A 22,688-nucleotide genomic window follows, 5' to 3' on the forward strand; every position below is an offset into this window, starting at 1 on the left:
GTCGAATTCTCTAGGGAGGTTTGCTAATGCGAGATTGTCGAATAGCCCAAACTATGACGTGGTGAGACAGAACGATGGCTTCAAAAACGTCTCGCTGGGAAATGTGCTCTCGGCCGCGGCTCCCAAGGAGCCTACGCCGTTCATTCATGCTGATGATCAGCAAGTATTCGATGCTTACAAAAATGAAGCCTTCGAAGTGCAAGTCGGTCTACACGAGCTGCTCGGACACGGATGTGGAAAGCTGCTGCAGGAGACTGAGCCAGGTGTTTTCAATTTCAATGTCAAGAACCCTCCCATCTCTCCCATTGATGGCAAGCCAATCTCCTCGTGGTATAAACCATCGGAAACGTGGGGCACAGTTTTTGGAGGTCAGTATTGCTAAGACACCGTTTTCTCAAGAGGGATTCCCCACTGACACATCAGAGCAGGCATGGGACCTTCCTACGAGGAGTGCCGCGCAGAGTCCGTGGCAATGTCTCTTTGCCCAGACTACAAGATTCTCAGCATCTTCGGCTTTGGCGACGGAACCGAGGACATCAATGGTGTGGCCGGCGACGTATTGTACGTCTGCTATCTGCAGATGGCCCGCGCCGGAGTCGCTGCTCTTGAGTTCTGGGACCCCAATTCACGCCGCTGGGGACAAGCTCATATGCAAGCAAGATTTGCACTCCTCCAGGTCTTCCTTGAAGCCGGACCTGAATTCTGTGAGCTCAAGTATAGCAAAGACGATCTGTCGGACATCGTCATCAAGCTCGACCGTACAAAGATCGAGTCTCATGGTCGGAAAGCGGTCAACGTGTTTTTGCAGAAGCTGCAAGTCTACAAGGCCACTGCGGACCTCAAGGCTGGCAAGGCTTTGTACGAGGGTATCACAGAAGTCAACGAGTTTTACGCCGAGAAGCTCCGACCAGAGGTTTTGCGACAGAAGAAGCCTCGGAAGGTGTTCGTTCAGGCGAACACTGTCCTGCAAGGAGATGATGTGGTGTTGAAGGAGTACGATGCTTCGCCGGAGGGTCTCATTCAGTCATTCGTTGACAGGGACTATATTTGAGGTGATGGATCAATCCCACTGCAGTATGAATGGTGGTAGGCGACCGATGTCTGCTCTGAGATTTGCGCTGTCATTGGAAGACGCGCCCAAAAGCAATATGTCGGACGCTTATATGCTGTGGTAGTTATTACCGTTGCCAAATTCCTGTCATAACGAATGCCGTGCGTCTAGACTTTGCCAGAACATATATTACATGTAGCCACGACGCTGCTGCATATGACTGTACGATTTCAAGCGATGCTCGACAGCTTATTGTCGACCGTGGTCATGTCGAATGATCGATCCATGCTTCAATGACGCTTTACAATGGCGTTCGCGTGCAAGTCTCTCTATACGTACTACCCCAACACTAACCCTTACCTTGAGATGTTGGCCGGTCGTCAAGATTCGAGAATGATTCGAGAGAAGCACAATCCCCATCGAGATATAATAAGAAGAGACCCATGATAGTTGTGGTAGTGTTATGTAATTTATAAAAGGATGAGTTCGTCATTCCCCTCTGCTAAATTACCCAACCTACATACATGTAGCTTTCACAATGCGAGAGCGCGATTCGCACCCGCGTGAARTTAGCTGCATTCGACCACACGCGAAAGCGATACACCCTCACATCCACATCAAATATGATGCCTCATTCTTCACATGAAATCGTCGGAGATGTACCCCTCCTCCCTGTCCTGGTTGCTCGTCTGTGCGAGATTCTCCTCGGTGTGGATATCATCATACATGTGTTCCTTTTGCCACTTGAGCTGCTGTCGCTCCTCGGCGAGTCTGGCATCCTCTTTCTTCTACCCCAAGAGTCAGCGAACCGCAGCACAACATGTTGTTGTCCAATTCTCCAGCAGCATTACCKTTTCCTGCTGTAGTATGCGCTCGCGCTTCCGCAGCTCCGCCTCACGATCTGCCTTTTCCTGCCGCAGATCGGGAAATTTCTCGACCTTGGTCTTGTTCAGGCGATTCACAATCGCATTCTCCCGCTTCTCGACGTAGACGCGCTTGACCTTTTTAGAATCATAAAAGCTGACCTGTCCAGTGGCCATGGCGCCCGTCTTCTTCAAATTGGCCCATGGTGTGTAGATGACGGTGATATTGTCCTTCTTGTTGCCCTCGATCGAGTTGGCTTTGGTGAGCTGGGCGCAGTCGGTGAGGAGTTCGGTGGGGATGGCATCCCATGTCTCGCCGTCGCGCATGCGCAAGTAGACGTGGGCCGACGACAGGTTGTCGACGTGGAACCACACGTCCTCGGGCCAGCCGTGCGCAATCAGGTCCTCATCTCTAGCCCGGTCAGCATCAGCGTGGAGCTGGTCTACTGTGTAGCTGTGATGCTAGGCGGTCTCACTTTCGACCTTGTCCTTGCCGACGTAGATGAACGCCGCTGGTTCGACAATGGCACTCTTGTAGTAGAGGACCATGATGGCGCTGTTTGGTGACCAAAAAGGTTTCCGTGTCGTTGTCGTCTGGACTTGAAAAAGCAGCTGATTCCCGGTTTTGCATGTGAAGATGAAGATGAACTTGGGGCCACGACTTTTGACACACGCTGCCCCTGAGCTTCACATACCTCCCTCTACATACACGCAAGAGAAACCTAAGTACATCAACACTTGCTTGATGGCCGCGGTACTCTTCTACGCCACAATCGTGTTGAGCGCGCTACTATTCGTGCTGGCATTGGACATAATGGGCCTTCTCTCCAGAACCAACCACTTTGATGTTGATGGACGGGTAAGCAGAAGCAGTGTTGTTACGCGAATTTCGGAGACTAACCGTTGTGAACAGACGGTGGTCATCACGGGCGGCTCTCAAGGCATGGGAAGAGGTTTGGCAAAATTGTTGGCTCAGAAGGGCGCCAATGTTGTGATCGTTGCGCGAACCCAGAAGAAACTCGACGATGCTTTGAAATATATCTCGGTGTGTACCATTGAGCCAGACTCGCAGGTGATATCATCTAACACACTACAAAGGCAGCCGCGAAGAACCCACAACACCAGCGATTCCTTACAATCAGCGCAGACGTGACCAAACCCGAGGAGAACACCCGGATCATCAACGAGGTCACTGTATGGAACCATGGCAATCCTCCGGACGTTGTCTGGGCCAATGCTGGGATGAGTGAGCCCCGACTCTTCCTAGACACCCCCGTGGCAATTCTCAGGTCGCAAATGGATGTCAACTACTTTGCAGCGGCGTATCTGGCCCAATCGACTCTGAAAGCCTGGATCAAGCCCAATACGACCAAAACTTCGAGCAGTACAAAGCCGCGCCATTTCATCGTAACATCAAGCACAGTATGCTTTGTTGGAGTGGCAGGCTACGCGCCTTATGCACCTCCCAAATCTGCGATGCGCTCTCTTGCGGATACTCTGCGCTCTGAAGTGAATCTCTACAACGGAGCGAGAAGGAAAGACCCAGTAAATGGCCCGCCAGCAGACATCAAGATTCACTGCGTTTGTCCTGGTACCWTCACATCGCCTGGCCATGAGAACGAGGAGAAAACCAAACACGAAGTCACCAAGATCCTCGAAAAGGACGACCCTGCCCAGAATGAGGACGAGGTGGCCAAAGCTGCTATTAGTGGACTTGAAAGTGGTGGCTATCTGATAACCACCCAGCTGCTGGGACATGCAATGAGAGCAAGTGCACTCGGTGGTAGCCCCAGAAATAACTGGTTCGTCGATACCGTCTTCTCTTGGATCACTGCTATCGCATGGCTCTTCATCGGTCCGGACTTGGAGGGAAAAGTGTTCAGCTATGGCAAGAAACATGGTGCCCCGACTCCAACGTCTTGAAGATTTTCGATATTCAACATTCTGGATTCTACACTCAATCGCCTGATGATTCGAGCAACTACTTGCGACCTATTGCTACCAAAGCCGTACCTCGCATGGAACCTGGCTGCTCAGGTGCAACCTGCTGGAGACCCTCCAACACGAGTTGTTCGAGCCTTGTACTTTCCTCCTCCGAGAAGTCCTTGACAAGGTTCGCCATGGCGGGCATTTTTGTGAGTAGAACGTCGACAAAAGCATCGTGCCCTCCAAACTCCATTGTCACCTCGACCTCCTCAGCGTTGACGTCTCGGAATCCAGCCTTTTCGAGTTCTGCTCGCAAAGCAGCAACGCTCCTCCACTCCTCAGGGATGRCAGGCATTAAAATGCCTGGTCGGATCTTCTCCACAAGTCTCATAAGATTCATCCACTCGCTGTCCACCCAGGAAGAGCAGCACAGGACCCCGTCGGGCTGGAGAACTCGTCTGCTTTCACTCAGACATTTCTGTGGGTCCGGAGTCATCTACATATGAAACATTAGCCGCGAGCTCTCTACAAGTTGCATTTGATCCCAACTCACAAAATAAACGAAACCTGCCGTGACATGACTCTGCGACTCATCCAAGACGCCTTCAAGATCCATTGCATTCCTCACTTGGGCATCTAATCTGTTCCACGGAGACTTTGAATCTTTCGCAACTTCCTCTGCCTGGGATTTATGAACTTGTTCAATCATAGGGCCTGAGAAGTCGGAGCATGATAGTGAAGCTGAAGGAGGTATGCTGGAGCCGTAGTCACTGATGACTCGGGTGATGACCGATCCAGGACCGGTGCCGTTGTCGTAGATTCCTGTTGCTTGAGAGAAGGGGAGCATGGCGTTCATTCTATCCAGCATCACAGTGATGGGGCTCATGGTCACGCCAAACGTAAGCTTCTTGTAGAGTTGCGCCGCTTCTCGCCAGTCGTCGCCGGTGACTGATGATGTGTTAGCTTTCGTTGTGTGTGGGAGAGAGGTGTGCTTGGAGACTTACCGCCATCGTGGAGGGTGGTCATATTTGTGTATGGGAGTTGGAGATGTGTGTTTGAATAAAGTACTTCTGGGTCTTGACTGCTGTGCTTTGTTTTTGGGATTGTCGTTGGGATGTTTGAATGCCTATGATGTGTGATTCATGGCTGCTTTTATATATACATATCAAGGCAGCCGGAGACATTTCCAAAAGGTCTTCGGAGACATTTATCATCCGTCATAAACGGATGTCGGTCCCCCCGCTTACATATCTGGGGCTTCGTCAGTACACTTCCAAGGTTCTCCCCTCCGTTGAGGAACGAGGGGCCAGCGTGTCTGACAAAGCTTCGGATACTTAACTAACTATTGTGGCTGAAATTCATCCATCACTCGGCGAGTCAGATGCCAAGACAGGTACAGTTGGATTGAAATAATGTTGCTCATGGGGGTGTGCGGATAATCTGGCTTGTCATCATTCATGTCTATTGTGTCGTTATGAAGAAGTCCTCGCTCCGTCTCGTCAATTTCAATTGCAATTGCTTCGTTAAATCCCCAACATAATTTACTGCAACATTGAAACTAGGTTTGGAAAAGGCACCCGACTGTTCCCGCCAGTCTTTCAGGTTGACTTATAGTTACTTCCCTCCCTGCTGAACGCTACAAGATATGAACAATGAATTTCTCGGACTTCTAAGGTAGAGATGCCCTAAGTTTTCCCGCTTCCCTAAGAATCAATCACCCTTGCTGCTAGTCTTGTGCGATCCAAAAACATCCGTCGCCCAAGCCTTTGCAGCTTGGAGCTTGCCATTGGCCCAATCTAGCCATGAGCTGGACTTGCTTGGCGTTGGTTCAGAAGCATGGTCTGCAGCGTCGGTGTCGCTTGCGACGGCTGAAGTATCCGAAGGCTTGGGAATAGTAGCTTCGCTTGCAGCAGCTGAAGAGCTCGAAGGCTCTTGGGTTGTAGGATTGCTTGGAGTGATTTCTGGATCAGGTTGGGACGATGATATGCTTACGATTTTAGGAATCTCAGGCGGTAGTAGTACAGGGTGAACGATTTCGAAATCATCCAGATCCTCGGGAATGTCGACATCAGCATCTGCATCAGAATCATGTCGGCCATTGACCTTGAAAGGTAGTCGGATAGTGCCGTTGTTCTTCTTGGGCTCCAAACCAAGAGAGTCGCAGACAATGTTGTACACTTCGGTATTCTGAAAGGCGTCGACCATGCTTCCTTCAGGATGAGGAAACGCAGGACCTTTCGCGATAAAGATTGCTCGCATCAGAGGATGTTGATTGTCGTATCCGTGGAGTCCACGAGGATGATATACTTCACCACGTGCCATCGCTTCCTGTAGGTCGAATTCGTGTTTAGGCGCAATCGCCCATCCAACTCTGTTGAAACATTCAGGATGAGATTCAAGAGATGTGTGCGGTGGAACTCACCTGGGAACTATCCATAGCGGGGCTATGCGTTGGTTTTGACTGAAGTGGTATCGCTCTGGCATATTGACATCTCTTAGGTAAACATCGAATTGATCCTTGTACTTTGGCAACTGGCTTTTGGCAAACAAGTCTTCGTACATGGTCTGCAGGTGTGTCTGTGACTGGTCGTGTGGACGGAGTCCGTATAGGGGCCTGCCATGCCGCGTTCTGTCAGTGATGATCGTTGAAGCTCCGCCATCTAGGAGGAAGGATGCACGTACCATCCATCAGTATGTTCAATGAGAGCGGGATTCACCAAATCCTCCAATTGTATCAGACGATCATTTGACGTGGTGGCCATACCATGATCAGATACAACAACGATATTGACCACGTCGGTCAGGTTCCTCTCCTCGATACCCTTGAGAAGCGATCCGACCATGCCATCGACTTCTGTTATGGTACTTCTGATGTATGTGGAGTTTGGGCCATAGAGATGGCCGTCCCTGTCAACATCAGGAACATAGGCAGCGATGAGTTGAGGCCTTGGTGTTGCTTCCAACGCACCGGAATCCTTGGGCCCGGGAAGATCGAGCCAGCCAAGGATGCGATCAACCTTGTTCTGCAGAGATTCGTGCCCGTCATACTTGTCGACGTACGCTGGCTCCATCTTGCCGATATGAGCTTCACTTCCCGGCCACATATGAATAGCGGTCGGAACATTCTGTTGCTCGGCAGTCTGCCAGAGGGGCTCTGCAGCGTTCCACCACTCCTCGGTCATGGAACGCGCTGGATCTGTAAAGTAAAACTCCTTTTGGGCGAGAGGATCGAAAAAGGTGTTGCCAATGATGCCATGGGCTTCAGGATACATGCCTGTGACCAAAGTGTAGTGGTTGGGAGCTGTCACCGAGGGGAACGAGGGATTCATCCACTTTGGRGACACGCCTTGCTGGATCAGGGAGGACAGTGCGGGCGTCAAGCCACGATGTACAAAGTCCTGATGCCGGGTATCAAAGGTCAGCCCATGTCATTTCGCCATGCGTTGGGGTCGGTCTTGGGTGGCCATACTGCTCGGAAGCCGTCCAAACTGATGAGGACAGTGGTAGGCTGGAAGTCATGTGTTCCATTGGAGCGAGTCTTGAACGGAGCATAACCCACGGAAGCTTCGGTACGTGCGGTTGCAGCGTATGTGCCATACAACAAGGCCAGGAAAGCAACGCATATCACGAGATAGAGTGCCGTGAGTCGTCCACAGAATGACACATTGGTCTGCAGAACATCAGCTCAAGATGGGCCAATGTATTCTTTCTTGTACTGTATCTACACACCTTCTTCACCCCAGCTCGATCTATTGCCGTCCGCCGTATATCCTCTTGGCTCGACGTAGCACTGCTGGTTGCGCTCGACGAGCGGGTGCCTTCTTCGAGTCGCCGCTGATTTCGATGCCGTGGACGCCGCACCCGTCTCATACCAGAGTTGTCCTCCGCTGCGCCGCCCAGTAATCTCTCCGCCTCCTCTTCCCCGGTCAGAGTTTCGTGGTCGTGCTGTAAGATCTCCTCCTTGGAAGGGATATCTTCATAACCGGCCACGCTGTCTCCGTCATCCGGAACATCGTCTTGGTGAGCACGAGGATGACTCGTAGGCTTCCACTCAGGAGCGTCCATTTACTGCAAGCGAAGGATCATGCCAGGGCAAACGGCGGGTCCGGGATGGGCTGGAGGTGGATGCGCGGAACAGTGTCGGGACCTAGGGTGAGCTGCAATGTCTAATACATTGTGGGAAGAAGTTTCCTCTCTAGGCAGCACGTCCGAAACAGAGGTCTCGGGCGTGTGATTCCCGTGATAGACGTTTTGTCGGAGGTAAAGTACTTCCACGTCTTCGCCAAAAGGGATCGGCGCCCAAAACATCCATCCAGGGTCTCGGGGATATCCCACGTTGAGAGCACCACAACAAGGCGAGCAGAGGACATCGCTCTTTTAAAATGATGTGGATGACGATAGCAGCAGAGCATCAAAGTGTGATTTGCACTACTGCATGCTTGCTAGAATACATATCTCATGCACCAGCCATCAGACATCCATCTTCTTCCCCTCACCCCGGTAATGCACATTATATGTGTTGACAAGTCCGTCGCCGGTGCCATTTCCCAAACAAACAGAAAAACGCCATTCATGCTCAAACAAAAGCGACACCATGTGAACCCTCCACAAAGCCTTGAAACTCCCTCCATCGCCCCCAATCGCAAATATGGTATAGTGCTAGCCGACGCCACGCCATGGCCGGGTGAGAGCAAACTCATGACAAACCGTCTCCATAAAAATGAGCCCACGCAATAACTGCCGACAACTCGACTCGGACGCCGTCATCCTCTGATTGAATCACAGTGTCGCAAACATCGACTACCTTCCAAAGTTGTTGTTGTACTCGACTCCCTGCATCGCTGCAGCGGAGGCATTCTGGCCGACCCCTTGCGCCGCGTTCAGGGGCGGCAATGCGATTCCAGGATTGCCGTTCGCTTGCGACTGACTTAGCTGCGACGTGAAGTGGCCGTAGACGTGGGGAGCGTTGGGATCGAGACGCCGCAGGTGCTGGTGCATGACCTGCAACTCCGTCTTCATCATTTCGTTGTTCTTGCCGCACTCGCGCAGATTTTCGTTTTCGATCTGCAGACGGCGGACCTCATTGTGTAGGCTACGTTCATTGTGCTGAGTAGAGCGGATGTACTCGATCGCTGGTCAAACATTAGCGTGCGTCTTCGGCCAAGGCTCCATCATTGCGCGTTACCTTTGGTAAGAATCTCCCATTTGCTGGCTTTGGTGCCACCATTCGACGGAACGGCCTTGTTCAAATCTTCGAACAGATCCTTCATCTCGCTGCGTCGTTTTCTTTCCGCGAGCTTGTGACTGACTCGCAACTCGGGAGTTCGGCTGTAGTTTCCCACACCCTGTGGTGTTAGTCCTTCATTCTGTAGACTCTGTATTGCCCGATGCTGCATCGAATGATGATGTGTGGTATTGTTGGGGTCTACGCTTGTTAGCATGCCGCCGGGTGGGAGGAGGGCAAGAAGAAAGCTTGATGCACCCTTCTTGGAAATGTCGCTGACCTTGTGATAGTTGTGCGTCGGTCGAGAATATGCTACTCCGCATCGAGGAAGCGGCGAAACTGTTCTGCCTCGACACATTGTGGTCGACACTCGATTCGCCACTATCGGRGCCTCTCCTTTCCTCGGGAATCGCGCTGTCTGGGAAAGCCCATGCATAACCTTGAGTGGGCTTCGCTGCMGTCGGATCGGGAACGTCAGGACCCCGTCCTACGGGCATGATGGGAGGTGCTATACGAGGCGCAGGATGCCCTCGCACGCTGGAGCGTGCACTGAGCGGGGACAGCGGTTGACCATTGGGACGGCGTAGGCTGGCTGCCAGAGACACCTGAGAAGTGTTTGCGCTCTCGTAGGGGGAGCCCGGACCCATGTTACTGTTGATGTACAAGTTGCCGAGGCCTTGATGCATGCGGCTGTCGACACTACTACGTCGCGAGTCAAGATGAGGTGCCAGGTCTCTGCTGTCACGGCCATAGCTGTCACGATTAAGTTCACGTCCTAGACTGTCTCGGTTGTAGCTGTCTCTGCTGTTATAGCTGTCGCGGTTGATCTCTCGGCCAAGGTGGTCGCGATTGTAGCTGTCGCGGTTGGAATTGTCACTGAACCCTTGGTTGATGGATGGCAGAACAGAGCCCGCCGAGGATGGGACGCGCGCAGAAAGCGGCGTGTTGGGGATTGACTGCCGTGAGGGCGACTCATCAGGATTCAGCAGAGTGTGGACCTGAAGGCCTTGGCTGTTTGCAGAATTGTCTACGGATATCATTAGCACAGCTTTGGAAGACGGTTGTAGATTAAAAAAATCGCGGCACGATGCGGCCATGACCGTTCCATTGGGAAGCGGGAACGGACGTACGCTTGCTTTGAGGCTGAGGCCAAGTGCCAGAGTCTCGAACGTTGTCAGAAATTGATTGCTGGTCCGGTGAAATGGAAGCGGGTGCCGACAGACCATTGGTGAGGCTACTGATGGAGGGTAGTCCTTGAGCCTGCTGCTGGTGCTGGGCACTAGCAGTCGACGACGACATGGCGACTACACGTCGCTCGGGGGCGCTTCGCGAATGCAAAGCACGAATTGAGGTGAGGTCAGGACGGGAGAAACGATGCAATGGCCACGGGAAAGTGAGCTTCCGACGAGTAAAATGATTCTCACTCGCACAACTCGTGGCTCACTCGTGTTCGAGGCGGAAGAAGCTGCTGATGACGCTTAGCAGACTGCGCGTGCAACAAACGGGTTTTCGCAGGCGAATCGGAGAATAACGTACAGTGAAGAAGTGAAGTAGTAGCTTTGAGCTTTGGCAAGCGGCCACGGCAGCAGCAAGGTCGCGCAAGCAAGTGTTTTGGGATGAGGGTGCATGCGCCTTTGCCGGCTTGGAGCAACGCTTTTCGACCGAAATCCCGGTCCGTGGAAGACGCGGTGGGGACGAGAGGCGGCTCGACCTGGAAGGGCAGGTAAGGTCGTGAAGGCGGGCTTGTGGAGGGAAGGTGCTGTGCTGTGCGTAGGATGCGCCGAAAGGAAATCCCGGTTAGACCCAGCAGCACGTGGTGGGGTGGGGAAGGACTCCGGACACGCAGAGTAGAGCGAGGCAGAGGAGCAGAGCAGGGCAGAGCAGAGCAGAGCAGAAGTGGCGGCGTCAGGTCCTGTCACTCCAGCGCTCCGGGGGTGAGTGGTGTCCGTCGACGATTATCGCGGATGATGGACGGACAGGTCGACCGTGTAGGTACCTAGTCGCGATGGATGGATTGGAGAGGTGAGCTGGGGCTGGGGCTGGGCGCCCGCTTCTGCGACGAGAGAGAGGCAGCTAGCGTGACGTGACAAGATGCGGGATCTTGGAGGTGGCCCAATTCTCTCTCCCTTGCCGCTGCTCGGAGTCGCAAGTGGCAGATCTCGGGCGGGATTTTGCGAAAGGGAGATGTCAGAGCAAATGCAATGGTATCCGGCGAAGGCGGCGCGCAAAAGGAAGAAACACGGACGAATGTGCGCATCACGTGGCAAGGCAATGGCAAGTAGCGACAGATCAGGTACTGGCGCTGGCCGTTTCATGGCTCCTTTAGGTTCAAGTGAGATTACCTTTCACGCATCACACAGCACGCCCGAGTCCATCGACACACCAACTTCATGGAACGACTAGCACATCGTGCAAGCGTGAATAATGACTGGGAGGCGACCACCAACAAGGTACCGATGACAGCCCCGCCCGCAACAAGGGAGCACGCTCACAGCAACAAATGTCTGCCGTACGATGTGATTGTTGCAAAAACCGTGTGGTGGACTCGACTGTCTCGTCTCGATGCAGACGCTGCCCAGAGTTAGGTAAGTTACTACTAGCAACGTTCTGCCGAACGCTGGAGCCCTTTGAAGTTTGAACTCTGCACTCCGAATCACCCGCACCTCTCCAGATCCCCGGAGCCTCCGCAGCATGTGGTTCGTTAGCGGTTCGCGAGAGCACATGTGCGTTACATGGAAGCCTACGTGCAATGGTCGCCATTGTTGCGGTGCCTGCTCACCAATGTCGCGGAGATTGAGAGCATCGCACCGTACCTGGCGGTTACTGTACCGTCACCCGCTCGTGGCGCAATCGCAATCGCAATCGCTCCGTGCGATGCAAGAAGCACGATGGCGACGAACCGACGGAAACGCTTGCGTGGGCTGCGTGGGTGGAGGGAAGCTTGCCCAGCGCTGCAGGCGCAATAAAAATTAGAGTGGAGCCCAGGATCTGGCACGCTAACGAGCATTTGGCAGTAGGTGGACCGGATTTTCCCTCGCCGACAAAAGACAAAATCCTGCGTGATCGCCGGCGCTCGGGAGCGAGGTTGGAGCAGTGGAGATCCCATCATCTTGTGGAGCATAAACCGGTTTGAGATGCGCCGGCGACTAACGAGACGAGCCCCAGAGGACTCGAGGCATCGTTGACTGGACAGGAGAGAGGTCTCTGTGCGCGCAGCAACCGCTGCAGGCCGGAGTACAGAATGGCCCCTGTTCGCATCATATCAGCGGAGACTGTGCCACCCACTGGTACTCTCGTGGCACCAAGTGGCAGGCTTCCGCTGCAATCCTTCACGCCGCGACCGCACGTGCCTTTTTTCCACGCAATGCAGATCGCGACACCTCCCGGCAGCCGACCTTCCCAAAAGCCATGGTCCCGTCGTCTCCACCCCAGCAATCATGGTTTATCCAATCGTCACCGGCGTGATACTTATTGTCATCAGCACTGTGCACGAAGAATTGAATGAGAGTAATGGCCGATTGTGAAGACGCAGACCGCCGATGATGCACTACAAACCAGCAAGGCAAGGCATGTCCGGCTGCATGAACTGCTCATCATCAGATTCGAGGTCGCCCTACAGCGCCAGGCCAGGCATCAAGGGCAAAGACGCGCCTCCTCAAGCGGGCCTGTCGTTCCCCACCGGATTGGTTGGGAAGCCTGCTTGGGTGATGCTTCTCACAAAGCCTGGCGTCCGATTCGATCTGCATTTCCCCATTTGACAGGCACATCCTGGTCATACCCACGGCTACGAACGCAGACTGACAAGCATGGCTTTTCCGTTGCACCACATGGTCAAAGCCACTTTTCCTGGGCACACGCAAACGTCTACTATGAAACAGCTCGCTTCGGCGTCGTCTTGGTTTTCTTATCCCTTGGGAGCCTCCAGCTCGTTTCCCACCCATACAACGCACCACTTCCGAATACTAATGTCGAACCGATGATCATGGACGTGCTCAATTCGTGTCCGAAGAGCAGCGTGCTGAGTATGAACGAGACCAGCTTGCGAATGTTCAGAACAATCGTAACAGTAACGGCCGAAGATTTGGCGGATAGCAAATTGACGCCCGAGATACAAGCAAGTTGTGTCACCGCGTTTGTGAGCAGAAACAGTATCCCTTGTGGGGTATCCTCCAGAAACGTGCAGAGTAGCGCCAGTAGCTGATTGTTCGCAATCGCTGGCACAAGGGAATACTTGGTTTGCAACCCGTCGAGCAGGTACTGGCGCGCGTTGACAGGTGGCGTAGCTGCCAATTTGCGATACTGCTGCTGCAAGGTTCCAGCCAGAGGGAGGAACAAAGGCAAGCTGAGGAGATGGGAGTAGAAGAGATTCTCCGTCCAACTGGCACCGTATTTCGAGTAAGTGTCCTCGGTGTATGCACCCATGTAGGCAGACATGAATTGTGCAACGAGCAAAATCGCGAGTCCCGTCGTGAAGTCCGATGCCGAAGAGTCACTCTCGACAGACATTGACTTGCCCTTGAGACAGACAGGTCAGTGGGATTGTGCAGTAGTGTTATGGGACCATCTCACACGACGACGCACCTTGCTCTCCGAGTCCGCCCACGCGCTAACAAGCACGCCCATAGTCAAAAGCACCACGCTCAAGATTTGCAGCAAGCTGTACCGCTTCCCTCGAATATAGCCCGCAATCATCGTCGTCACACTCCCAAAGCTGCGGAGGATAATGTGTACCGGCACGCTGATATTGTATGCAAAAGCCCAATTATTCAGCATGTTGATGCCGAAGAACATGGCTGCAATAAAAGCCCATCGTGTCGCTGGCACTTTGGTTCTGCGAAGGGTATAGGGTGCTCCGGCTTCAAATTGAGATGGATACGAACTGAGCGTCGCGAAGACGAACTGCAGGAATGTGATGATCAAGCCTATATAGCGAGCCATGAGATGAGTGGTGTGTTTTTCTTTTTCCGCGCCATCATATATATGATTTGTTCTTACTTACCACTGCTGGATTCGAGTCTGTATGGTTGGTTAGTGATATTGAAAACTACTTCAATTCCCGAGTTGGGGGGCATACTTCACAATGGCCTCGAGGGCGAAAACATTGACGCAGCACCCGCCAAAGATCAATGCCGTCGTCGYCAAAGGTCCGATCATGATTGCGAGGCAGCAACCTTCTCCGGACGATGATGATGAGTGCGAAAGTGTCGAACTCGAAGTTGATCTTGGTAGCGGCAAGACCAATGGAATTCTCCATGATGCCAGTCTGCCCGCCCCTTGAGACTAGCGGGTGCACGGACTTTCTCGATATCTTCGTGAACCTCGACATCTGTCTTGATGTCTTTGCCATCACCGGAATCACATTACCATATTGAATTGATCAATATACGCCGCCTGCGCGGTCCGCTCAAGAAGCAAATGATGTCAAGGACAGCACATGGGAAGAGAATCTCACGACCCTCTCACGGGCGCCGTTGCTACCTATACAATAAGGGTAGGGTACCTTAGGGTAGGCAATGGAACGTTACCATGTATCTGAAACCGTTCGGCGGGAGAGACGAGACATTGTATGTGTCTGTGTCTGCCGGCCACCATTGATTTCCTGCAGGTTCCCGCAGGGTTTCTCAATTTGTTCGAACCGTGGTGCATGTTTTACGGGGACCCACTACCTTACTTAGCAACAAGCTCTTCCCGATGGATGGACAGCACAGCTCTTCCATCTCTAGCAGGCAGGTAATGGGTTACGTCAAAACAATTGATTGTCGATCGGCGCCCTAACATAACGTGGTACAGAACACACCTAGTCCACTCTTCACCAGGGGCCGTTTGTTTGTTCTCGTGCAACGTGTGCTTTGGCCACGATGTCGTGCGTCTCGACTTGGGACCTTTTTTTTTTTCTTTCTTTTCTTCTTTACCCCTGTAACATCCGTCTCGGTAATAATCAATACTACCTTAAAAGTTAAGGTATGTAGGAGGGAGTACGATGATGTATGTTGTGACAACAGCAGCTAAGGTAACCGATGGGAGTACAAGACTACCTACTGTACAATGCCTGCGCACATTGGAATTGAAATGTGACTCCGGACCAAGGACCTTCGTGCTTTCTCTTTCATCGTGTTGAATGTATTGTAAGAATCGTTGCTTGTTCAGCAGGTTGGACATTGACAAAGCTACCAAGTCTGCTGTTTGCAACCCCCCTCAAAGCCTAGCATCAGTAGGCTTCTCCGTAATGATATTCAAAAAGGCAGTATGAACATGCTCCGTAAGATCAGCAGCCTGCAAACTACGTCCCTTCTCCTTGAAAGCCAACCTAGAGCACTCCCTCGTAATAGCCGAGCCGCCGTAAGCCGCATAAGTGAGCAATTCATCCGGTAGCAAATCGCCTTCATGGTCCCAAATCTTCTCGAGGTATGCCTTGCGGTATGCCAACAAAGTCGCCAAAGATCCCGTCAGAGTATCGCCCTGGCCACCGGAACGCTTGAGACCACCTTCTCCATCCGAAACAAGTGTCTGCTTGCCATTCGAAATGTAATCCACTTGGCCTTTTTGAATAATTGTCACTCCGCCGAAAGCATTGGCTAATTTCGCACATAGCTGAGTTGGATCTTCTTTTTCCGTGTCAATGTTCTTACTCTTAGCCAAACGTCCGAATTCGACTACATTGGGAGTCAGAATGCACTCTTTGTAGCCTTGAACGAGATCCGGTCGGGTCTGAGCCAAGTAGAGTCCATCCGCGTCAAGGACAAATGAAACATTCCGCTTCTTTGCCTCGACGATGACACGGGCGCAGGTTTCTTGCATTGCGGGATCGCGTCCTAGACCTGGACCGATGACTATGACATGTAGTCGATCGAGCATGCCGATGACTTGCTCGGATACGCTATCGATGGTTTCACTTTCCCCGAGGTTCTTCTGCTGTCTCATATATGGGTGGASCATGAGGTTGGGAKAGTATGTCTTGATGACCATTCCGGCGCTGGGCTCACAGATTACATGTGACTGTTCAACAAAACAAGCATTATTAGTATTAGTTATACTGTTTTGATGGAGCAAAAGTCTCGAGGAGACGGCGTGGACTAACCATATCCGCTCCGAGTTTGGCAGAGGCCATTGCCGAGAAATAGGGAGCTCCCGTGTAGTCTTCGCTTCCTCCGATGACGGCCACTCTCCCAAGTTGACCTGTTGTTGTTCATCAAGCTCAGCCCATGGTGTCATTGATTAATGGTAGCCTGCTGCTCGCGTGTGAAATTTACCTTTGTGGAACTTTTCCAGCATCGGAGGCACCATTTTGTAGACCTTGCCGAGAATCYCACTGCGTGAGAGGGTAGAGGCCATGTTTGTCGATATATGTTGGGAGTATTGTATTGTGAGAGACGGGTATTATTGTTTGTGGAAAGGTTTACATGTGGTATTGATGGAAGCAAGGCTCTACAGTGATATTGCTAAAGTAGGTGTGGATGATTTGATTGATGATCCGAGAAGCGGGTCATCGTTACGGGGAAATGTGGTTAATGATGACGTTGGAGAGCAACCCAGCATTATTGGTCTCGACACACCAGAATAAGGTAAAGTACTTTATCTAGAAAGGAACACCACCAAAGATCCACCGGCTCTCAGCACAGAAACGTCATTATGAGTGCACAACCATTTCCGAACAATGCGTATGAGACTGCTGGAAATCCCACGGATAAGTCTAATTGGGAAGAGTCACAAGCTCAACGCAATGCCAGTGCAGKCGAAGAAGATGCAGTGTGAGTTATGCAGACATTTGACTACTCACAGCAGAATAATGACAACGATTCCAGGGCACACCGATCAGCAGGGAAGCCGGTAGGAGACGACCAGGCCACCGTGACATCTCGGGCTCGTGGCATCCACGGTGCTCCGCCTGGGGAAGAGACTCGCGGCCATACACAAGAGAGTCTGGATAGACAAGAGCTGGATGCTGCACAGATGGGTGCTCCGGGCGAAGGCAAGGTCGCATCGGCGGTGGATCGCAAGCCAGGTGCTTCGGGCAGCGAGCAAACCTTTGAGACGGATTTGGACAAGAAAAAGGCCGAGCAAGCTCCAGCACGACAGCATGAAAAGGAAAAGAAGGAGCATGAGGTTGATGTTGGTGGTATCCTTGGGCAGCGAGGCGGCCCGGCCAATCCTGTTGAAAAAGATGGGTATCCCAATAAATGAGCGACGACGGAATAGATATGATTGCTGTTGCTGATGGCAGCTCCCATCCATCTACCGCAGCCTACCCTCGGCGTCCGTCATCATGAGAGTGGTGGTCGCAGGTGTTCCATCGACGATTGTGGACGATGGTGTAGGGGTAGGGTATGTAATCGGCGCGTGCAAAGTAGTATACCTATCTAGTAGGTAGAGTAAGTAGCAAATTTCGGTCGCCTTGCAAGGATCGGGATCATCGTCCTTGCCTGCATGGATGTATTGCAATTGAGTTTGCTGACTGTCGAACAATGCCGATGTTCCGCTCCAGTTCGAATCAATCCTCGCATGGATGTGTTCCCAAACACCTGCACTTTCGCTTCCGCTATAACTGAGAGCAGATTGTTGAGGCATGGAAGATTCCACGAAGGCCCCAACAGTAAAATATGGATGTACCATGTGGGGGAGCCGACTGCCTCCAAGACTCGCTATTGTTGTTGTCCAGTCTCACGCAGCGTGCCAAACGCACCTTCAGTACTTAGTGCGACGCTGACKATAGCCACCTCGTCTGTAGGTATCCACGTACAATGATGATAGCAAGTACTGTACATGCAAGCATGCATCCATGGACGCCCTCACATTGGCCTCGAGGGAAACAGAGCATGTCCCGCAGAGGCGTCCCGACGATGACGTAGGGTGGAATACGCCCGAACCGAACCAGCGATTCGCGGCACTTTTTTTGCGGCGGCGGCAGCAGACTACGGATGAAGGTCGTCCGGGACGGCAAAACTAACAAAGCATCCTACCTACAGTTGAGTTGAGATCTCAGTCGGAATTGCCATACAAAAGGTGCCACGCTTTTGTGCCTCACTCACACAAGTTACCTCGCCAGCGCGTGCTGAAAAAAAAAAAAAGAAAACCATGAACATTCAAGATGCAAACATTGCCAATGCAGAACGAGACGCCGATCCGGTTCGCTGGCACGATTACGACCCCAACAATGTCCTCGAGGCAAGAAGCGATCAACTGCACGCCGAAGAAGTAGAGCGAGAAAATTCAGTCAGCTCTTCAGGCTCTTCAGTCCGGGATGGATCCCAAATCCAGCGACATCGATCCTCGACAATTGTCAGCAGGTCGTCGACTCGAATGGAATATGAACTCATGGAGTATCTCGACAGGCATCCTACAGCCATTAAGCGTATACAGGAACGTGAGTTTTCGTACACCCGTTCATGAGTGGTGACGGTCTAATTGACCTGGTCTTACTTAGATCGTCTTCAACATTCCTTGACTGTCGGATCGATCAGAAATTCCAACCGCGAGAACGTTCAGCTGCCGAGCTTTGGAGGCAAGAAACCGTAAGTTGGAAAAGTGACGGGCATCATGGCTGTTGAGACATGCTGCTTCATCTTGTCCGCCTGAACCCTCCCATCGAGACGTAGGCTAACCCTTTTGTTAATCTTCTCAGCTACCCTCCACCCCTGCCGGACCAAGAAGAATATGTAAGTTGGAAAGTGGTCAAGAGCACATTTCAAAGCCTTATTACAATTTGTCTGTGTACCCACAAATTGCTGACTGCTTCGCTCTTTTCACCAGGTGGTGGAGTTCGATGGTCACGACGACCCTCGACATGCGATGAATTGGCCCACCAAGAAGAAGATTTACATCTCCATGATCCTCATCTTCGACTCTCTAGCGGCAACCTTTGCATCATCCGTCTTCTCGCCTGCGACTCCATATGTAGGCCAGGACTTTGGTTTGGGACGAGAAGTGGTCACGCTGGTGAGTGGAAGAGATTCGTTCCTTCAATCTGCAAGTCTAGTACGCTGACACTTCCCCCTTGTAAGGCAACATCTTTGTTCGTTCTTGGATACGCAGTGGGCCCGGTTGTATTTGCCCCTATGAGTGAACTCTACGGTCGTCGCATACCAATCATCCTCGCCGCGTACGTATCTCGAAATGGCACTGCTATGCCCACCTTCTAACCATCCCACAAGGTTTTCTTTCGGTATTTTCGAGATTGGTGTGGCCGTGGCGAAGGATTATCAGACCTTGTGAGAAGACTTGTCGTTGTGATGGATGCGCAAACTTGACTAACATCCATCCCAGGGTCATTTGCAGATTCTTTGCTGGTTTCTTCGGCTCATGTCCTTTGGCTGTAGTCGCGGCCGTATTTGCTGACATGTTCAACAACCGAGTCAGAGGCTTCGCGGTCGCTCTGTTCTCGGCAACTGTCWTCATGGGTAGGCTCCCGAATGTGTGTGATATCTCGGTTCAGGCATGGTACTGACGTCCTTTCAGGTCCTCTGATGGCTCCATTCATCGTATGAATGCATATCACACATGTATCATTCCTCCTACTGACAGAGATTTAGGGAGGCTTCATTGCATCGTCTTACTTGACTTGGAGATTCTGCGCAGTATGTTGAGCGTGAAGGGTACGTCTTGGCGTCATTACTGATTTCTCCTAGTACATTCCTGCTTTCATGGGGTTTGCGGCGGGCACGTTGGCACTTCTATTTCAAGGTAGCTATTCGCTGGGATTGTCGGCTTTGCACCTCCATCTAACGCTTAAACAGAGGAGACTTACGGACCGGTCATCCTTGTGAGCAAAGCATCAGAACTTCGTAAGCAGACCACCGCAAGATCTTCATGCTGGCACGAAGTACTGACTTTGACAAAGGTCGATTGACACGAAACTGGGGAATCCACGCAAAGCAAGAAGAAGTCGAAGTGGATCTCAAAGAGCTGGCCGTCAAGAATATCGCCAGACCAGTCAAATTGTTGATTACAGAGCCGATCATACTTTACATCACCATCTATATGAGCTTCCTCTATGGCATCTTGGTACTTCCTCGCCCTTTCTGGTTACTCCTGGTTACTTCAGTGTGCTAACTCCTCGCAGTATCTTTCTCTCACGGCGTACAGCATCATCTTTAGCGATATCTATGGCTTTGGCCCTGGAATATCTGGTATGGAATCTCAAAGTAAAGGCCGTTTGCTTTTACCATCATCCCATCTTTGAGAATTCTGCTGACACAACCATCCTCATGTAGGATTGCCATATTTCGGGATGATTGCAGGAGTTCTCATCGGCTTGGCCGCAGTGACAATAGACCTTCCTCAATACGCCAGGAAATTAGAAGCCAATAACAATATTCCAGGTGAGTAAAAAATACTCCATACCTGATGAATCAGCTGACACGATCGTAAAGTCCCGGAATGGAGAATGCCAGTGACAATGGCCGGGGGAATCAGCTTCACTGCTGGACTTTTCTGGCTCGGTACGTCTTACCACCACAAGCATATGGATGTGATGAAGCATGCTAACCTTTCCAGGGTGGACKGCTTCGCCAGACATCCACTGGATCGTTCCAACCCTCTCGGGATTATGTCTAGGCTTCGGAATCTACACCGTCTTTCTTCAATGGTGAGCTCTAATGATACAAAGCATTTCTTACTCTTGAGAATCCGCACTAACTCCATACTCAAGTCTAAACTACCTCATCGACGCCTACCTAATGTTCGCCGCGTAAGTCCCCCTCATCCCCTCCTCTCACTCCCTCCCATCCATCCCTAACGAATCAATCTCCACAGATCCGCAATCGCAGCCAACACAATAATGCGCAGTCTCTTCGGCGCCATCTTCCCGCTTTTTGCAACATACATGTTCAACGGTCTGGGAATCAACTACGGCATGACTTTGCTAGGATGTGTCTCTGCGTTGTTCATTCCCATGCCTTTTTTGTTCTATTTCAAGGGAAAGAAGATTCGTGCTAAGAGTAAATTTGCTCCGGCGCCGGATCTTGAGCAGGATAGTCAGAGGAGGAGGGATGAGGAGAGTCGTGGGGGGAGTGGGAGTGAGGGGGAGGGAGGGGGGGAGGGGAGACTCGGGGAGATGGAGAGGAAGGAGGGGAAGGAGAGGAAGGAGGTGTAAGTGGTGGATGGTGTTGATGTTAGATTAATGTAATGTGTGAGAATAATTTCTTGGAATTTCGTAAGGATTGCCGTTGTTCCTATGGATTTGTAGAGAGGGCAATTGTCAACCCCTTCTTTTCACAAAGTAGACAAATTCATTGAGCGGRGCGAGGTCTGAGAACTCCCGTAGCGAAGCGAAGGGCCAGTTCGAAGGCCGAAGCGGAGCGTTAAATACAATCGAAACGTCACCTTAGAGGGTATCGAAAATATTTGAGTCGCAAGGGTCCACGCTCTGATTGGCCGTTCTGAAAAGATATTATGTGATCTAAATCAAATATTAGTATAGGGCCATTAAGCCGTAGTGCAGAGGCTCCAAAACCTGTCTAAAGTAATCAATTCAAAATATGGGGCTGTACATGCGACGATAAAAACGACGATGAAAACGACGATGAAAACGACGCTGAAAATGAGAGCGCGATGAACGCGATGAAAACGAGAACGCGATGAAAACGAGAACGCGATGAAAACGAGAACGCGATGAAAACGAGAACGCGATGAAAACGAGAACGCGATGAAAACGAACATGCGACGACGGCGAAGAAACGACAATAAGACGACGACGACGAAGAAGCGACGATATGCAATATAGCAATACTCTAATAACTCTATCTAGTTATCAATTTTGTATGTATTTGATTGTAATTTAATGCTCCCTCCGCTTACTTCATGAGACATGAACATGGCTCTCACACGATCATTTTATACGGTAAGGGATGAGAAAGGCCACAAGGTTGACGAATGAATGGTCATTTCGAAGCGGGTCTCAAAAAATTGACCCTTTGTTCAATATTGACTATGAAACTTTTGCATCTCATCACACAAGATATGAGCTCGTTTTGGCGGAATATATTATTCTAGGAAACCCCTGGAAAAAAATTCGTGCGTGGAGGAGGTAAGGTAAGTCATTCATCGAAAGGGGGAAGGGGGGCTTTAGATAACGTGGGTCTTTTTTATATTACTTCACTCTCCTTCCGACGATCCCTGTACTACTTTACTCCCTAAGGTACACCTCGCTGTTCATCTCAAGAATCCTTGATATTTTTCTTCCTTCCTGGTACAACTACTAGTTAGTTGAGCACTCACGTCCAGCTATGTATAACAAGGAACACCCAGAAAAAAAGAAGCAGAAACCCCCCAGAACAATAACAACGTAGTAGTAACCTCTAAGTATCAAGTCCTCGAGGAACGAATTTTTGCTTACTTTGAAGCCGATCTACATACCTATAGCTAGGCTTTATGCCCTCTTCTCAATTCAGGTCAGAGATTCTACCTCCTTCTCAGAACCTTGGATTGTCTAGCTTGCTCAAGCCTTAACCGTACGTACCTACCTTACGTACAGATAAGGTAGGARCACTGTAGCTACGGAAGTCACACCTATCTATCTATACAGGGAAACCACGAAGCGTCTGAGAAGGAGGCAGGATGTGAGAGCAATCTCTTCCTGTCATTACAATTGAAGACAGGCTCACTTCACTGCATGCCGACCCTGAAATCT

General features: G+C 51.3%; 10 protein-coding genes; 4 read left to right on the forward strand and 6 right to left on the reverse strand.

The window, feature by feature from the left end:
- The window catches only part of RCC_02876 (probable dipeptidylpeptidase III), a gene marked incomplete at both ends in the record, with an annotated part of 2,563 nt that extends 1,512 nt beyond the window's left edge, over nt 1-1,051 (forward strand). Inside the window, 2 exons of the mRNA XM_023768169.1 lie at nt 46-368; nt 429-1,051. Of these exons, the coding sequence (XP_023623937.1) occupies nt 46-368; nt 429-1,051 (946 nt within the window).
- Nucleotides 1,052-1,689: 638 nt separating this feature from the next.
- RCC_02877 (probable JLP2 DnaJ-Like Protein 2) lies at nt 1,690-2,463 on the reverse strand (the record flags this gene model as incomplete). XM_023768170.1 has 3 exons in its annotated part: nt 1,690-1,803; nt 1,861-2,324; nt 2,391-2,463. The coding sequence occupies 3 exons, from the start codon at nt 2,461-2,463 to the stop codon at nt 1,690-1,692; spliced, it is 651 nt and encodes a 216-aa protein (XP_023623938.1).
- A 265-nt stretch (nt 2,464-2,728) lies between these two features.
- RCC_02878 (related to 3-ketosphinganine reductase) lies at nt 2,729-3,837 on the forward strand (the record flags this gene model as incomplete). XM_023768171.1 has 3 exons in its annotated part: nt 2,729-2,773; nt 2,828-2,959; nt 3,013-3,837. The coding sequence occupies 3 exons, from the start codon at nt 2,729-2,731 to the stop codon at nt 3,835-3,837; spliced, it is 1,002 nt and encodes a 333-aa protein (XP_023623939.1).
- A 58-nt stretch (nt 3,838-3,895) lies between these two features.
- On the reverse strand, nt 3,896-4,866 carry RCC_02879 (uncharacterized protein; the record flags this gene model as incomplete). XM_023768172.1 has 3 exons in its annotated part: nt 3,896-4,336; nt 4,394-4,788; nt 4,845-4,866. 3 exons carry the CDS (start codon nt 4,864-4,866, stop codon nt 3,896-3,898), a joined length of 858 nt encoding a protein of 285 aa, XP_023623940.1.
- Nucleotides 4,867-5,550: 684 nt separating this feature from the next.
- RCC_02880 (related to nucleotide diphosphatase) lies at nt 5,551-7,905 on the reverse strand (the record flags this gene model as incomplete). XM_023768173.1 has 5 exons in its annotated part: nt 5,551-6,211; nt 6,263-6,454; nt 6,523-7,238; nt 7,310-7,510; nt 7,570-7,905. 5 exons carry the CDS (start codon nt 7,903-7,905, stop codon nt 5,551-5,553), a joined length of 2,106 nt encoding a protein of 701 aa, XP_023623941.1.
- A 735-nt stretch (nt 7,906-8,640) lies between these two features.
- On the reverse strand, nt 8,641-10,363 carry RCC_02881 (uncharacterized protein; the record flags this gene model as incomplete). XM_023768174.1 has 4 exons in its annotated part: nt 8,641-8,972; nt 9,026-9,265; nt 9,345-10,091; nt 10,195-10,363. The coding sequence occupies 4 exons, from the start codon at nt 10,361-10,363 to the stop codon at nt 8,641-8,643; spliced, it is 1,488 nt and encodes a 495-aa protein (XP_023623942.1).
- A 2,568-nt stretch (nt 10,364-12,931) lies between these two features.
- Nucleotides 12,932-14,218, reverse strand: RCC_02882 (related to UDP N-acetylglucosamine transporter (MNN2); the record flags this gene model as incomplete). XM_023768175.1 has 4 exons in its annotated part: nt 12,932-13,579; nt 13,646-13,986; nt 14,064-14,080; nt 14,139-14,218. The coding sequence occupies 4 exons, from the start codon at nt 14,216-14,218 to the stop codon at nt 12,932-12,934; spliced, it is 1,086 nt and encodes a 361-aa protein (XP_023623943.1).
- A 1,041-nt stretch (nt 14,219-15,259) lies between these two features.
- Nucleotides 15,260-16,396, reverse strand: RCC_02883 (probable ATP-dependent (S)-NAD(P)H-hydrate dehydratase; the record flags this gene model as incomplete). XM_023768176.1 has 3 exons in its annotated part: nt 15,260-16,060; nt 16,143-16,240; nt 16,315-16,396. The coding sequence occupies 3 exons, from the start codon at nt 16,394-16,396 to the stop codon at nt 15,260-15,262; spliced, it is 981 nt and encodes a 326-aa protein (XP_023623944.1).
- Nucleotides 16,397-16,693: 297 nt separating this feature from the next.
- On the forward strand, nt 16,694-17,245 carry RCC_02884 (uncharacterized protein; the record flags this gene model as incomplete). XM_023768177.1 has 2 exons in its annotated part: nt 16,694-16,812; nt 16,867-17,245. 2 exons carry the CDS (start codon nt 16,694-16,696, stop codon nt 17,243-17,245), a joined length of 498 nt encoding a protein of 165 aa, XP_023623945.1.
- Nucleotides 17,246-18,136: 891 nt separating this feature from the next.
- On the forward strand, nt 18,137-21,152 carry RCC_02885 (related to fluconazole resistance protein; the record flags this gene model as incomplete). XM_023768178.1 has 18 exons in its annotated part: nt 18,137-18,425; nt 18,486-18,573; nt 18,684-18,717; nt 18,812-18,997; nt 19,063-19,160; nt 19,213-19,269; nt 19,325-19,458; nt 19,517-19,539; nt 19,591-19,635; nt 19,687-19,741; nt 19,795-19,842; nt 19,899-20,062; nt 20,121-20,187; nt 20,272-20,379; nt 20,431-20,499; nt 20,555-20,645; nt 20,709-20,747; nt 20,813-21,152. 18 exons carry the CDS (start codon nt 18,137-18,139, stop codon nt 21,150-21,152), a joined length of 1,935 nt encoding a protein of 644 aa, XP_023623946.1.
- Between the last annotated feature and the right edge of the window lie 1,536 nt (nt 21,153-22,688).

This window comes from Ramularia collo-cygni (genome assembly GCF_900074925.1).
Source record: "Ramularia collo-cygni strain URUG2 genome assembly, contig: RCC_scaffold03, whole genome shotgun sequence".
Taxonomy (NCBI): Eukaryota; Fungi; Ascomycota; class Dothideomycetes; order Mycosphaerellales; family Mycosphaerellaceae; genus Ramularia; species Ramularia collo-cygni.